Below are 17233 nucleotides of genomic sequence, written 5' to 3' on the forward strand. Positions count from 1 at the left end.
GACATTGAAGAACCGTTTTGGTTTCCCCATAAAACCTCGCAGTGAACAGTTTCTAAACCAGTTCTTAAAATTGGCCACCATTTTGCTTATAAAGAGCCTTTATATATAAGAGCGAAACCATTGAGATGAATGAGACTTGTAAAGGACAGCTAGCTTTCTCCAGCTATTATAGACCTCCTTGATTCAAACATGAAGCTATCTTACTGAGAACAAAACAGATGGATACTATGCCAAGTCCTAAATTATCTAGGCTTTAAAGATCACAGATTATATCTAGTAAAAGATACATTTAAACATTAGCACTCAGCTCAGACAGTCGATCTCTCTTCGTGTATATAGTGACCTGTTAAATGGGGGGGGTCACAGCTAATCAGCGCTAGCAGCTGCTGCTTATCCAGGCAAGACCCCTTGAGACTTTTAATCTCACTACCTTGTGTGAATTTATCTTTTGAATCATTGAAGTTGTTACTTATTTATTTGCTTTTACTTAGTGGGTTAATTTATTGACACGATGCACATATTTATTTATTTATTACATTTACGAGGATGGTGCAAGGTTGTTTATTTATGAGTAGAACAGATTTTTTTAAGGGGTAATTGAGAAGACAGGAACTAGTGTGGGAATTGAGGTTAAGTTTTTGTCAGATGAATTGGCCTTTTTTGCCATGGTTTGAACGGTTCAACTGCAGCCTCTGAGGCTCTTGTTTTTGGCGGGAAAACTGTTGACACGCAGCTGACAGAACTCACAGAAGAATGGAAAGGCAATAACTGGTTGACAGAGGCACGGCTGACAGTGAGTTGACCTACCTTATCTAACCCTCCTGCAGCCCAATATTTTTTTTCTTGGTGACTAATTTTGTTTTTGTTTTTAAAATGGATGTCAGTTGAGTTCTAGTGGAATGGCATTGTCTCCAGGATTGGATGTTGAACATTCTGCACCAGTAATTCATATGAGCGCAATTTTTTTGCTGTGTTTGGTTGATTTGAGGTATCCTGATAACTGTTAGAAGACATAGCAGTATTTACACTCACCAACTGTCTTTTAAAGAAAAGAACAGCGTTTATATAGAGAAGGTTTAAAGGAAATCCCATCAAAGCTCTTTTCATTCCGTATGTCTCCATTGATAACATAAACAGAACCATTTGAGATGAATGAAATAAAAAGAGATTATTATTATTATTATTATATCTCTAAGGCATTGCATAGTATTTGAGGACAATTATATGAAACTGTCGGAGATATTGTATTAATCTTGTATAAATAATATTGTTTTCACTTCAAACCCGAGCCTTTTCCCTCTTTGTATGGAATCAGAGTTTATGTGTGTGGGATGGATTTGTTTCACCTAATAGAACCCTAAATATAAATATTATAACTCATGCACTAACCTCACTGTAATCTGTAAATATATATCAATATGTCAAGGTCATCTGTCAGAAGGTTTCAACTGTTTTTAAGGCTGCCTGGTTCGTGCACGTCTATACCCCTCTAAACAAAATGAGTCAGCAGAAAAAACCTGGTCAAGGAAAGTGGCAAGATATGCAAGAAGGTTAATGTCTTTTAGCGATGAATCACATCAGCAATCGATAGTATCGAAGAGACTTAAGCTTGTTTCACTTTGTACATTGAGCTAATATCAAAGACATGTTAATACGGGCTAAATGCAAGAATATTAACAGATGTTTATTGTGTGTCTACATTGACACTGCGTGGGCAGCACACGCACGCCTGCTGCCTTCCTCATATGATCGAGGCAGGGTTACTTTTCCGAGTCAATGAACTACTGTGTAAATTTCGCTTACCTACAAGACAATTCTGGCTGGCAGATATGGAGTGTTTCTGTCTGATTTACACTGTAAATTTAGACCATTATCAAAGGCCAGTTTCCTTGAATAGTGCTCCTCTGTTCTTGCTCTCTAAAGGAGTTTTACTAGCTTACCACATCCAGAGTGTGTTGGCAGTTTCTGTTCACCCTCCAGCTAGCTTTTAACTCTAAATGTCTGGCGCTTTTAATTGTTAAGCGAATAGAATAAATCATCTGTTCATCTAACTCTTCCCAGCTAACATATGTCAGGATTGTTTCTTTTTATAAATTTGAGAACGACATGATTCAATAACAGAAAGCGACTCCTTTGTTGGCTCTTTTATGTATGTGTATACATGTAATACTAAAACAACATTAATAATGCTTTTTACATTCATACAGGGTCAGTAACAACGACTTTTATTCTGGTGCAAACATGGTTTGGGTGAATGTGGTTCAACAGCCTAATGAGCAATGTTAGATATCCTCCTCACACTGATTATCGAAAATGTTTCTTTCATTTATTTGGTATTTTATTTCACTGGTGTGACACGGGCATGTCACGGTTCTCGGTAATTTAGGGTACATTTCTTTCTGTAAATACTGTTGTGGTGGTTAATTTAAAATGAAAGAGAAAAAAAAGACAAAGTTTTATGAACTCCATCTCATGGCTGCAGTGCCTTGTCAGACAAGCGTTGTTGTTTTCAATTGATTGGTTCCAGTCTGCACCGTTTTAGTAAAAGTTGTACAAAATAAGCACCATATTTGCGTCATTAATTTTCTTTGACGTTAAATTATAAAGGCATAGTTCACCCCAAACTTTCTTAAATGATCAAACTGTATTTGTTTCCGTGGAACAACGGAATAAAAAAAAAAGGGTGAATAAAGTACAGAATTATTAAATGTTTTGGGTGAACTATCCCTTTAGCACATGCTGTCAGTGTTACTGTATGTTTTAACGTTGCTTTTAAATCTGCATGCACACACAAACACAATTACCTTGTCTATTCTTAGACATATCATCTGTATTAAGTGTTTTGACCCCAAGGACCACCATTTTTTAAAAAAAATTTTTATGAATAAGGCTCTAAAAAGGAAGCAAAACTTAGTAGTGCTTTGCAGGTCATCAAAAACCTCTCCCGCAGAGCTTGATAAAAGATGTTCGTGGCTCTGCTTTATATGCATGTGTTATATAAGAGTCTCAAGTAAGCTATTTTGGCAAATTTAGCCGGATGGTAACACTCCTGAAGCAAGTCACAATGAAAACATCTTCACTTGGCACCCTCTGGATTTCACAAATAATAAACACGCAAATAACCGAGAATCTCAGAAGAAGAAAATGGATCAAAGGTGAAGCAACTGTTGAGGTACGATTATGAGGTAAGATGCCCGACTTACAGTAAAGCATTTTTACCATTCTAAAATGATGAGAGACTCCATTTCTAGTCTTTGTAAGTAGAACACAGGCAAACTAATTATGAGCACACTATCATTCAAAAGTTTGGGGTCGGTAAGATTTTTCTTTAAAATCATTTATTTTATTCAGCAAAGATTAATTAAATTGATCAAAAGTGACAGTAAAGACATTTAGAAATCTTTCTTGAACTATTTTAAAGACCTCCCGTGGTGAAAATCAAGTGTTTTTATGTCTATGTGGTGTTTTTAATATGCTTTAAGACATAAGTCAACACCATTGCTGAGGATATTCTCCTAAAAACTGCAGTGAACCAAATACAATCTCAAAAACGAGGTTTGAAATTGCTGGTGTTTCTGACGTCACAAACTAATCTGTAACCAATCAGGTCAACGTGTGATCGTCAACGAGTGAGCTGGTGCGAGTGAGTGGAGGCGGGGTTAATTTGCATTTTCATAGAACTGCCTATACTAAATGAAGCAAGGGTTTAGAGTTACATTCAAGCTGTTGAGGCATGAAGTTTTTTTTTCAAGGAAAAATGGTGATCAAAGATGAGTTTTAAGTTATAAAATGATTGACTACAGGGGGACTTTAACTTTCTTTTTTAACTTCATTAAGCAGCACAACAACCATTTTCAGCTGATGATAAGGAAACAAATAAATGTTTCTTAAGTACTAAATCATCATATTAGAAAGATTTCTAAAATATTGTGTGACACTAAAACCTAGTGTAATGAGAAATTATGCCGAATATTCAGCTTTTACATTACAGAATAAAGTATATTAAAAAAAGTCATTTTAAGTTTTAATAATATTTCACCATATTACAGTTTTTGACAGTATTTTGCCTTGCTGAGCATAACTTCTTTCAAAAACATAAAAAAAATCATACTGACCCCAAAATTTATAACAGTATAGTGTATAATATTATGGCAATCTCCAGTGAAACCAATAGCACTGTCCAGTGGCTCCAAATAAATATTGAGTGCTGGTGCCAATTTTTTAATCATAAAACAATGGTGTTTACATGAATAGTAATATTAGTAACAAGGAAATCATGATGCCGCTAATACATGTTGCATAAAAAAACGTGTTGCTGTGACAGAAAATGAGAACACATTATAGTTATGTACAGTAGCTTTGATCATAAAAAGGGCAAGACGGACTCCTGGTGTCCAGTGGAGGGAAGTAAACAGCACAATGTGTACCTTTAAACAGCAAGTTAACTAGTTAGAGAAAGAAAAACATATAACCGTAACCTTGACCTGTTACTGTACGACAAACATCAGTATGAATCGACTTTCTCTTGTTTCTCTACCCATCTCTGCATTATAAATGATCAATAGTATGACATTTCATACCAGACCTTTGAGGTCAAAGGTTATATTTGAAATATTTCCCATTATATCAACACATCGGCTATCATCACAGCAGTCACGTATGGATAGCAGTAAGAGACTCTTTAAGTATCGGTTAAGAAAATACCTTCAGCTTCGAAGCAGCTATGGTAAAAAAAATATTTGTCTAAAGTTTTTAATCTCTTCTTTTACAAAAGTACAGGTAAAGATCATATTTTTGCTGTAAAAAAATCTAAAATAATTACTTATGAAAATAAAAGCGCAAAAGGAGCATGTCACATTGCTGGTTCAGTGTTAATGTATAGGTGCAGTAACAGGGATTATGGGATTTTCTCATCTAGTGATGTCAGGCGTGCACACACACACACACACACACACACGTTTTCCAACATGCCTCTGTTCCATTCATTCGGCAAAAAGAGTTTGAAAGATATCAAAAGAGAAATATTACATAAACGTTCTCTTAGCCAAAACCTGGTTCAATTCTACCCATAATATAGATTAATTTCAAAAAATAGACTCATATGAAGTTTACATGCCTAAGCGGAAATGTCTTTAATCAAATGTGTCGATTTTCCAACAGTGGCAGTCTAGAAGTTAAATGTTCATCTCTCCCATTCTGACGGGGGGTGAAGGCGGGTGCACACTTCATCTTTTTCAAAGGTGACTCTCTGCATCACTCTTCTCTAGGGTACCATTCTCCCGGTTCAAAGGTGAAAGTGCCTGTCCATTGGCATTACTCTCGTTAAGTCTTTTCACTCTGTACGTCTCATAGTGGATGTTGTGAGTGACGTCCTTCAAATCTTGCAAGTGGGACCTTGAAAGTAGAGCGCAATAGAGCATAATATTAATTTTGATCCCACAATAACATACCCTAAGGGAAATATGCACAATGTAAAATAAAAGTCATTCTCCTATGTTGGAATTGAATTGTTTACTGACTACATTAGCTTTTTATGATCCCTTTGTGTGATTTCAGTTGGTGTTTCCTGCTCTAATTTGATCTCCGCTTCAGCGGGAGGCCGATCAAAAAGTGTGAAAGGCAATTCAAAAATGTGGAGCGTTATAACGGACATCCTTTGTATCCTGTTTCAGCAGGGAATCACTCTCACACCATCTGTCAATGGGCCGCCATCCAAGAGTTATGGTGAGAGGGCTTTGTGACCTGGCCTCACCTGATTGGACTCTGTAATTAACCTGTCCTTTACTGAGCACACAGGAGAGGGATGTACTCATGACCTTCTCAGCTACTTCTCATATATTAACTTAACCAACGCAACCAACTGAAATGGTTGTATTCTTTCTTAAGTTACCAGTTAGTACACCTCCAAGTTGTTAGTTATATGAAGATGTTGTGTTTTCAGTGCTGAGTTGCAAGGATGAAGACCAAAAAAAAAAAAAAAAACTTTATAAAAGTGATGTAATTTGACCAGAAGTTAATTTGAACTGCTACTGCATGAAACTCTGACATCTGTTGACCAATCTGTTGTTGAAATGCTAATGGAATTTCTGTCATAACTTGCAACCAACCATATAAGGGATCAAATAAAAATCCTCAAGAATCAAGTAAGATTATGCAGGACACACGCACACACACACACACACACACACACACTGTTTTTTATGTTTTACGGGGACTTTTCATATACATGAAGGATTTTTATACTGTACAAACTGCATTTTCTATCCCCTTACACTAACCCTAAAACTCAACAGAAAACGTTCAGCATTTTTACATTTTCAAAAAACATCACTTAGTATAATTTATAAGCTGTTTTCCTCACAGGGACCAAACAATGTCCCAAAAAATACAGGGATTTCGGGTATTACCATCTTTATGGGGACATTTTGTCCCCATAATGTAAGCTATACCAGAACCACAGCCACACACACAACACACACGTTTCTAGAGTGCAATGAAAATGAAGACAAAACAACAAAGACAGAAAAGAATATAGTCTTGTTTAATAAAGGATGGATTTTTGTATGATCCCATGTACGATTGGTTCCAAATTATGATATAATATCATTATATGATTATATATATATTTTTTACTAGATAGGCTAGATGAGTTATAGATTAGATAATGTCTAGTTGCAAAAAAAACAAAAACAAAAAAAACAATACAAACCAACATTACTTGAGCCAGAAATGTACATGTTGGACGTTAGCCTTCAGGAAGTTAGCCTATGAATACGAACAGTTGTTCACCTATAGTTGACCATTAAAGAAAAAATGTATCCTAAACTAGTATGGGGTGTCACTGATGTAGCCGTTAGGATCATATTTTAGAAACTAAATTCTAAATTAAAGTTTAGGAAGAGCATGTCCTACATAATCGAATCCCATCAACCATAATGCAAGGGTATAAATGGCTACTCCCACTTTACCTAAAAAGCAAGTCTGTCTATCATATGCTAATATCATTCTATTACGATATTTCAATACATGCCATTAAAAAATTTACTTACCTAATAAGAAGATCTCTCAAGTGTGCAAACTCGCAATGCGCAACATTTTCAACTGAAATAAATAAAATACAAAAGGCATATTCATGAATTCATCCAGGCATTTTGCATCACTGTACTTTCTATACATACCACTTGATGGCAGTGTTGAATAACCTAAATCACAGACAATCTTGCCTTGCAAAGCTTGTCAGCCTTCATTGTACAATTAGATTTGACAATTGTTACAGTTACCCTGCTGAAAAGACCAAGTAGGTCAACCAACAATCTTTCTGGAAAAGCTAGTTAAGAAGCCTGGCACCAGCATCCAAAACACAACATATTACTGGTGACCGGCAGTTCACGGAAGACGTGATTATTTGTGAGACTCTCACCTTCAATGATCCCCCACTTTGTTTTTCTTCCCAAAACTTTGTTCCCGTTCACCTGGTGTTCCTTATCTGTTCCCACCACAGCAAAAGGGATGTTTTCCTGAAAGAAACATTCGCAATTTCCTTAAAGCAATTAAAGGGATAGTTTCCCCAAAAACTATTTAAATTGGTTGCAATGAAGTCTCAAGAGTAGCGTCATCATACCCTAATCTTATCGTTGAGTATCCGGTCTTCAGTGTCCTCATCATACTCGTTTTGTGGATACACTCTGATCCCATTGGCCTGGAGGTCCTGTCTTATCTGCAGAGAGAGGCTTCCAGTTAGATGGATTACACAGATTTTTACCACCTACCGCACAAACACATACATAAAAACCGCACAGTCGCCCTGGGGGTGAAATATGACAGCAGCTCCTCTCCCTCGAGCTCTCCCCGCTGTATTTTACTAGTCTCAATCTCGATCCTCATGCATTCTTGCACTCGGAGGCCACAGTAAAGTTCACTTGGAAATTCTTTTTTTTCCCTCACAGACAGAATTTCGGGCCCGAAGGTGCAAAGCATTAGAGTTTAATGCCTTTGCTGCCATGTGTTCGTGTGGGGGAGGATTTTGGAGTGCGGCTGTTGAACATGGATATGATATCTGCGATTGATATCTTGAGCACAGTGTGACGTCCGCCCCCGCATGGCGCTCTGCTCAGGCTATTGAGCAGTGAGAGACAGCTCTGGATAATGGGCTGAAATGACAGAGTACATCATTAGGAGTGTTGTTTGGTGTATATTGATAGGAGACACACTGCGTGCGGGGGCCGTTCTGGCCCTGCGGTCCGTGCCGTCGGAGCTGTCCAAAAGCGTTCCGTGGGGAGAACTGATGGCAAGTGGCCCGGGCTGAAGTAGCTGCTATACATCAGTCAGAGAAGAGACCGTCTCCCGACGGAGACGTCGCAGACACCGCTCGTAACCTTAGCTTGGCCTATTCATTTTTCCAAGCCAGAGCCGAGGGACCTTTGGAGATTCGAATGCAACGTACGGTTCTCTCTCAATCCATTCTGCCCAGGCTTTTCAATCCATCTCACTTTTTATCCACACAGCTGAACTGTGAATTCTAACAATTCCAGCATTTACAGCAGCAGGTCATCCATATTCATGACCTCAATTATGCGAAGAACTGAATATTTACGTGTTGGCGGGAAATATCCGATTTTGCCTGCATATGATAAAATGTGCGTGCGCAGGTGTAGATGACGGACAGCTCACCCTCTGTTTGAACTCTAGCCTCTCCTCCAGAGTAAGAGTGTCTGCTTTGGCGATCACAGGAACGATGCTCACTATCTTCCCCAGTCTCCTCATAAACTCCACATCTATAGGGCGTAACCTGTAGAAGGGCAGGATAGATCATTAATAAAGCCCATGTTTCACTGCTGACACATTTGACCTCATTAACACCCAGTATTACCATTGATTTTGACTCATCCTTTAAATACAGGTGAAAATGGGGTACACACCATACTTTTGATAAAAGCATCTGCAAAATTAAATGGAAACGAATCAATCTAGATCATTTGACGCTAAAATATCATTACATGAAGTAACATAAAATAATATTACATTACATTTTTATAAATAAATAAATAAAACTTTCATTCAGCCAGGATGTGTTAAACTGATAAAACTGGCAGTAAAGACATTTGTAATATTACTAAAAATTCTTCATCAAAGAATCCTGAGAAAAATGTAACACGGTTAAGCAGCACAACTATTTTCAATGTTGATAACAATGAAGAAATGTTTCTTGAATAGCAAATCATCATATTAGAATGATTTCTGAAGGATCATGTGACACTGAAGACTGATGCTGAATATACAGCTTTGTCATCACAGGAATCAAATCAACTGAATGCAGCCTTGGTGAGCAGAGACGTGAGAAGATGTATATAACCTTTGCGTTTTGCAGCTAAAAGAAGGATTTTTCATGAAATCTCACTGGATTAGTGGGTTCAAATCTAAGACTTTCTTAAAAGATTCTTAAATGAAGCCTTGTCATATTAATGTGACAGACGCACAACAGCGTTTTAACATGTCTGGCTAGGTTTAAACCACATCATACGTGCAAGAAGTCGACACGCACCAGTGTCCAGTGGCTGGCAGGAAGTACACGCAGCAGTGAACGCGGGTGTCAGGGATTCTTCTCTTCCTGTTGACATTCAGCTCCTCCTTCAGGTATTTTTCATACTGTTCATTGACGTACTTTACAATGGGCTCCCAGCTGAGAAAAAAGACACAGGGAAGGGTTAACATTACAATTAACAACACATGCTTATACTTAAAGTTACTTAAAATGACTCTTAAAATAAATATTCTGAAAAACACTAAGGCATGATTTTAGTGTCAAATAAATAATTACTTTTAGCAGTAAAACCCCAAATGCTCTTTAATTACTAAGAGAATATATCTCGCACAGATTTGATCTCACTCTGCTTTAGAGCTCTCTTTGATATTGTGAGGTTCAAAAGCCATCTAGTGAAAAAGCTTCTATTTGGCATTTTCATTGAAAATTAGCATAACAATTTAAATGAAAAGTTGAATTAACATGAATTTTCAGGATGTCTTTGTATTTGGTTTGTGTAAAACCTGATGATCATGTTCTCCGACATGATTTCATAATAATCCAAAGAACACCTTGTGCTTTCATGAAAACAAGAGCATCTGACCTTCTGTAAAAAGGTCACAAATGTCAGCCACAAATATACTTTTAAAATGTCTTTTCATTAGTGACCTAGAAATAGTACAGAATCGGGAATGGTTGGTTTAGTATTGTAACATTTTTATTTTTAAAATGATTCACAATTCTAAAACTTTCTGCTTATTTCCAAGTTTAAATTAGATTTTGAATCTTGCAGACTTTTGGACTCTCCTGTATTTGTATATAGTATGAATTGTATATGGTAAGGTTTAAATGTTGCTCTCACCAGTTCTCATTGTTGATTTGGTCTCCAAATCCAGGAGTGTCAACTACCGTAAGCTTCATCTTCACCCCTTTCTCCTCGATGACTAGAAAACAACAAGACAAAAGAGTTAGAGAAGAAAAGAATGAAAGTCTTTTTTCCAGCAACATAGATTTCTTAGGGACTAATCAGTTAAAATCGCATACTGAAGACCCTGAGCTTTTCATTTAATCTCCATCTCTGATATAATACTGCAGGAATGCTTACAACAGGAAGTCAGCCTGCAAAAAGTGTCTAATACGCTGTCTGTGCAAGCAGGGACCCCTACTGTATCCCTGGCATTGGTTGATTGGCATTTGTTGTTAACTCATCATGTTAATCTTTCTGGATGAGGCAATCAAGGAAAATATGACGAGATTGTAACGAGGAAAAATTAAACTGTCAGTCAACACTCCAGATCCAAAGTGCTATAACTCTATCAGATGATGATCAATTTTTCATACGCAGTGGGGCATTAGCAAAAGAGAGTGCCAGTTTTTGGATTGGTGGGCCAATGATTGAAAACCCCTCATGATCAGCTAATGGAAACACATATGCTCATCTTGGCGTGACTCAGCAACAAAGCAGGGCTTAGTTCCTCCCATATTCACACACATGGAGGGAGCAGAGCTGAATGGTGGCATTGAGCGGCCCGCCACTTCATTTTCTGCACTGTGTAGTCTTTGAGAAAAGGGGGGATTGTGTAACACTCATCTCCCCTGGCGGTCAGTCTGCAGGCCAGCTTTTTTTCACAGGCTGTGAGGGCCACTGGGCCGCTTTGTAGTGTGTGGAGGTGTCAGGCACCCTGAGACTTTGGTACTCTTTGTTTTCCACAGGCCTGCTCTTTGGAAAGACAAAACTGCTGGGGAAGCAAGGGACAGCAAGACATCTGCTAGACGAAATGTCTCAAATCGGAGACTGCAAAGGCAATTTATTAGTTTAGCAGTAACACAGGCAGTAGTTTTGTCATTTTGATAGAGGATACCAGAGTAGGTCTATCGTTTCAGCCTTTTTAAAGTATTTGCAGAAGTTATAAGGTCATATTTACACTGATAAATACTGGAATGATCTGGAATGAAGAAGAAAAATGTTGCTTGGAGACAAAAAAAAAAAAAAGCACCATTAATCAGAATCTAGACAGAAGGTTCTACACTTTTTACTTGTCTAAAGAAATATTGCTCTGAATTTGCTCTTTCACAGCTCAGAATGTAGTTATCAATTATGTTTCAACTCAATGTTTTGAAAAGAAGAAAATTATAATAATAATAGGATATTAGAAAGATTTCTGGAGGATCATGTGACACTGAAGACTGGAGTAATGATGCTAGAAATTCAGCTTTACCATCACAGGAATAAACTAGGCCTATCATTTAAAATATACCAAAATATTACAGTTTTTATTGCATTTATAAAAATCAAATATGCAGCCTTGGTGAGCATAAAGAGACTTTTTTCCAAAAATATTAAAAAATCTAAATCTAAATTTAAAATTCAATTCAATTCAATTCACATTTATTTGTACAGCGCCTTTCACAATACATATCATTTCAAAGCAGCTTAACAGAAAAAAATGTGTCTACATTACAGTTTAGAGTGATCTGTTATAAGAGGTGACTGTGTCAAGTTATGTATTTCAGAAATACAAATCATGCATTAAGATAACAATGTATTAGTTTAAACAATCTATTAATTTAAGGCAGAAACAATGAGCTCATTAAAGTAATGAATACATGTTTATATAGTTTAATGTGAAAGAGTTAATGTGAAAGAGTAGATATTAGATAATAATAAATTCTCGCATGAGGGCTAATGCAATCGAAATAGTAAAATACAGTAAATATTTACATCATGTGTCAAGCGCTGCAGCCTCGCCTTTCTGAAGGCTAACATAAAAAAAAATCCCAAAGAGGAACAGGACACTCTCATTCACTGTAATGTTTACGTTGTGCTACGGTGAGAAGTCAGTGAGGGGTGTCTCCTGAACCATGGGGATATCTCAGGAAGTCACAAGCTGAACCAACTTATCGTCAATCTTCTTTTGTTAAGAAACAGCACACCCAGCGTCTCCCATTCTTTTATTCTCATCCACCCACTCTCTCATTCTACAAGTCAAACATTTATAAACTATTGGGCCATAAGTTTTGAGAGGTCTGTGAGAAATGAGGTTTGGCTATGGTAGGACAGAGATACAACAGATGCTGCTACTGCATACTGGATAGAAACCTCCTTCCACTTGCAATGACACTGCTACGCTAAAAAAACACTTGTTCTTGATCTTACACAGAATACTTCCAAAAGCTCCTAAGACTTTCCACAAAGAAATATAACGGGCTGAGACAGCAACTGCGAAGATTTTGATGCACATCATTACAGGAAATTACAGTTTCAGATCTAAAAACAGATTTCAACAGTTTGACATTTGGCTAACTGAAGTGAAAGCTGTGAAGAATCTAAGCTACTACGAGACTTGATACTGAATAACATTTACATATCTAAAACCTGTCGAGGGGAAGTCAGAAACGGAAGAGAGATCAACAAGCAGATCTAGGTCTAACGCTTTACCTGAAAACAAAATCAGATGACTAATTTCAAAACCAGTAGGCAGGAAACTAAAGGAAGAAGGATAGAGGTTTAGCGTAGCTGTTACGAAACCTGCACATGGCTGTATAGCAACAATTAACTCCATTGCTACGCCCTGGCATGGCACTAACTCTCTTTAGGGTTTTGTAATTGGATTTGTCTGTGCACATATCCAGACTAGGGGTAAAGTTCAGCGGTCTTCATACATTTCTGCTGTCACATAGGAACCATGGCAATTAACATAGCAGGCTACACTAATGACCCAGCCCAGCAAAGGCCTTTACACAGCAATTGACTGACACTTAAAACTACAAGAGGAGGCATGCTTCTCTGGCGTCTCGCAACATCCTGTGACAGAATCATTAGATTATGTTCTCTCTATATCTGATATGCTAAATTGTGGGTCATTCAATTAGAGGGCAGATTTGCAGTTAAACTACATAACCTGGGTAACTCCACAAACTTTTGACCCAGATGAAAATGGCAGGGGTAATTAGATTGGGCAATAGCATATAAATTTTATTAGTTAGTCTCATTCTTGCAGTGTAACAGGCCTTTGCAATCCATCCAAAGAGATTACATTTACTTTTCTTGTCCTCCCGGGCTGTTTCTGAATACAAGACACAGAGGACCACTATCAAATTTTGTGTTTGTTAGACCCCTGTCAGCCGGTCTACAGTGAGAAATGAAGATGGATAGCTGGGTGTGAATACACTAACTACTGAGGGCAAACATCGCCCCCACCCCCCACACACACACTCAAACAATACTTTCATTTAAAGGACTAGTGAAGTTGGCTACGCCATCTGCCTTTCACACCTCTTTGCAACGATGCATGGTGGCGCCGCCAGAAGAAAAATGGAGATTCATTGCTTTCTCATTGCATATGCGGGATGTTTGAAGGTATGTGCATTTCTGCGTGATCTACAGCTCAGCTCCCTCTGCTCAGTACAAAAAGGAGTAGCAGGGCCTTTGTATAGCTACTAACATGAGTTTTTTTTTATTTATCTCATCGCTAATATTGTATATTTGATTGTGCATGTTAATTTCCCCTAATTTAACATTTAGATTACATCTGGCACCATCTAAAGTCCAAAGTACAGGTGAAACTCGAAAAAAAATTATATCGTGCAAAAGGTCATTTATTTCAGTAATTCAACTTAAAAGGTGAAACTTTTCTCTGCAAAGGGAGATATTTCCTTTTATTAGCCTTTATTTGTTATAATTTTGATGATTATGGCTTACAGCTTATGAACATTTTTGGGGTTTTCATAAGCCATAATCATCAAAATTATAACAAATAAAGGCTTGATATATCTCACTTTGCATGTAATGAGTCTATGTAGTAGTTTCACCTTTTAAGTTGAATTAATGAAATAAATGAACTTTTGCACAATATTCAAATTTTTTGTTAGTTATACTTAGTTTTTTATGCGTACTGTGCACGTGACATACATTTAGACATCAGCAAAGTATGCTGGAGCTAAATGGCATCTAATTATGACATTTTGATAAAAACAAGGATAATAAAATGTTTAAAAATGAAATATACATAAATGAATCCTTCACAATAAGATAACATATTTTAGAAAATAGTTTGGGTGAATTTCCATTTCATGCCGACTTAGTGTTAAATGTAATCTTTAGATAATCTTAAAATAAAAAATCCATTTTCATACTGTACTTTCTAATTTTGTGATTCCTAAAATCACTATTTGAATTTAAAATGTAGAGCAATTAATTTAAAATGTAAGTGTTTTTAAGTTGATCAAAAAGTATTGAATTTTAACATTTATCGGTTATTGGCCATGTGGTAACATTTATCTGCTCATTGATACCAGATAGTGCCAAAATGCATTGTTTATTGACAATGTATTGATATATTTGAGACGTTTTGCTTTCAGGAAGAAATCAACCATAGTTGACCTCAAAAGCGAAGGAAAAATCCCTCAGTAAAAATCCAAATAAGCTTTGCTTCATTGCCAAAACAAGCCTAAATGAAACTTAACTCTACACATCTACACAAAAACACACCTGCCTGTTTGGAGACAAGAACCCAAGCCTCTATTGATTGTTACTCTGGAGGTAGTATGCGAGACAGAGATGGTACATTGCTCAATCAACCAATTCATTAACTCAGCTGAGCTTACTTCACTGAAGTCAGATGCCGTGTATAAGTGGTGGCTTCCATTAGAGCAGTCATTTCCTGACCCATGCAATAAAATATGGCCCTGTGTGTGCTCTTCCTCTATCATTCTCTGTGAAAGAGAGCTCACGACGACCACTGTGGCCCGATCTCAACAGTTGAAGTGTGATTGATCTCTCCTAATCCGTCCCCCTTGCAGGCTTTTTAATTTCTCTTTCCTTTCAGAGCACATGCTCCGATCACTCTGGCTCTTCTCCAAGTCAAACCCTACAAAACACTGAGCTCTGCCTCCAGCTCATCTTGTCTAAATGTCACTCATCTTCCATCCTTTCAGAAATCACTCCGGCCAACACACTCTGTCATGCCGGGTTCAGACTACTCAATATTGTTGTCTGTTACGATAGTCACTGCGTCAGATTATGCGATTATTACTCCTAAATTCTTGTTGTGTAGTGGCAAAGAAACATGTCAGACTACATGTTTGCTTGCCGACCAATCATCGCATGCTGTCTTTAACAACGAGTGTGACGTCATCAAGATGGTGGAACTAGGGACTGACTTCCGGAAATAAGAGCGTAAACAAACTATCGAAGCGGAACGTTATTTAGCTTAATGCTAATTCCAGTACTCCGTAAGCCTACTATCATTTGTCAGCATTTCTCACTCTGTCATGGTAGTCACTCGAGGGAACATCATAAAGGCAGAAGTATTGTTGCCATAGCTCCACAAACCTTTCCTCCATTGCATAATTCCACAAAACAGCATCAATACCATCGTCTATCTCTCGTTTTGCCCAATTTGAAAGCTGTTTACGGAAGAGCTTCTGTGCTCCCATTGGTCAACTTCACAGATGGGAGGGTCTATGTTATTTGAATGCAACTGATGTTAGCCTGGCAAGCCAGACCTACATCAAGATGTTTGGTCTGGCAACTCACCATAGACACGCTCAATCCGAGGGGCGGGATAAACGGCTGTCTTTCAAATTCCCTCTGCACGCAATAGGACAGCGCTTCAACCAACCAGAGTGTTTTCCCACCAGCGGAGCTAGTTGATAGATTCAACTTTTGCCATATCTGGCCGGCAAAACTACGAACACATCTTCCTTTTTTTAAGAATGACTTAAGTGCCGTTCTTTTCTCTTTTCTCAAAGAAAAACTTAACTCCAAGTCCTCCAGAGTCGCGGCCAAAGCCGATGAGCAGTCGTCATTCTTTGTTTTCAAGTAGCAGCCAGGGAACCGTCGCAACTCTGTCGTCATATGTTAAGCCCGCCCCGCATACTCTATACGCGACGTGATTGGCCTGACCCAATTTAGGGTTTTGCAGCTCGAAAGTCTATGGAGAGTTGCTAGACTGCCCTGGCTGCAAAATACATTTTGCTGCCGCTAGGGTGCGTCTAGATTTCTAGGCTAAACTGATGTAGTTATGACTTGCCAACTCCCAAAACTTCCTAGGACTTAAATGCACCATAAAATAAAAACACATATTGACAAAATGTCCTGTTGCGGCTGTTGAGGACAAAAGCACAATTTTGAAAGACCATCAATGTTCAAAGATATTTATTGGGTCCAAATGGTGGCAGGAGGGGCTGACAGAGCTATGTGAACCAGCTAATCCTTGACCCCGTGGGTGAGACAGGTGTGTGACGGGGTATCTGTAAAGAAAGAAGTGTGTTGTGAGTTTTCAATACTCACTGTGGCTGACTGATTGCAGTTGGACAGTTTTCGAGATCTTCTCCTCATAATTTGGAGTGCAGGACTTCCTGCTGACCTTGGACTTGAAGAGTGTGTTTACGAGCGTCGACTTCCCCAGACCGCTCTGACCTGTCAATGAGAAAAAGAATAGATTTAATGACTTTTGTTTGCAAACTGCAGTAAAGTACAATTAACTGCATATGTAGCAGAACCTGAGCACGTTTATTTGCAGGACGACCTTTGCTTAGCATTAGCAGGGGGGATAAAACTTTATTACTGCACACAGATAAGATGGCACACATAAAATTGAGGTCATAAAATATCACATGACCAGGCAGCGCAGGCCTCCAGGGTTTACATAAGCCCTTGATACTGCAAATCATCAGTGATGTAATAAGACCAGGTCAAGCCACGGCAAA

General features: G+C 38.0%; 1 protein-coding gene across 1 annotated transcript in view; it reads right to left on the bottom strand.

The window, feature by feature from the left end:
- Positions 1–4205: 4205 nt before the first annotated feature.
- septin12 (septin 12) overlaps positions 4206–17233 on the bottom strand; it is a 68140-nt gene continuing 55112 nt past the window's right edge. Inside the window, exons 4-11 of the mRNA XM_084420842.1 lie at positions 16815–16943; positions 10383–10464; positions 9542–9679; positions 8671–8788; positions 7622–7717; positions 7421–7517; positions 7050–7101; positions 4206–5394 (exon numbers count right to left, since the gene is read on the bottom strand). Of these exons, the coding sequence (XP_084276968.1) occupies positions 5235–5394; positions 7050–7101; positions 7421–7517; positions 7622–7717; positions 8671–8788; positions 9542–9679; positions 10383–10464; positions 16815–16943 (872 nt within the window). The 3' untranslated portion in view covers positions 4206–5234. The remainder of the gene's footprint in view (positions 5395–7049; positions 7102–7420; positions 7518–7621; positions 7718–8670; positions 8789–9541; positions 9680–10382; positions 10465–16814; positions 16944–17233) is intronic.

This window comes from Rutilus rutilus (assembly GCF_951802725.1).
Source record: "Rutilus rutilus genome assembly, chromosome: 1".
NCBI classification, from domain to species: Eukaryota; Metazoa; Chordata; class Actinopteri; order Cypriniformes; family Leuciscidae; genus Rutilus; species Rutilus rutilus.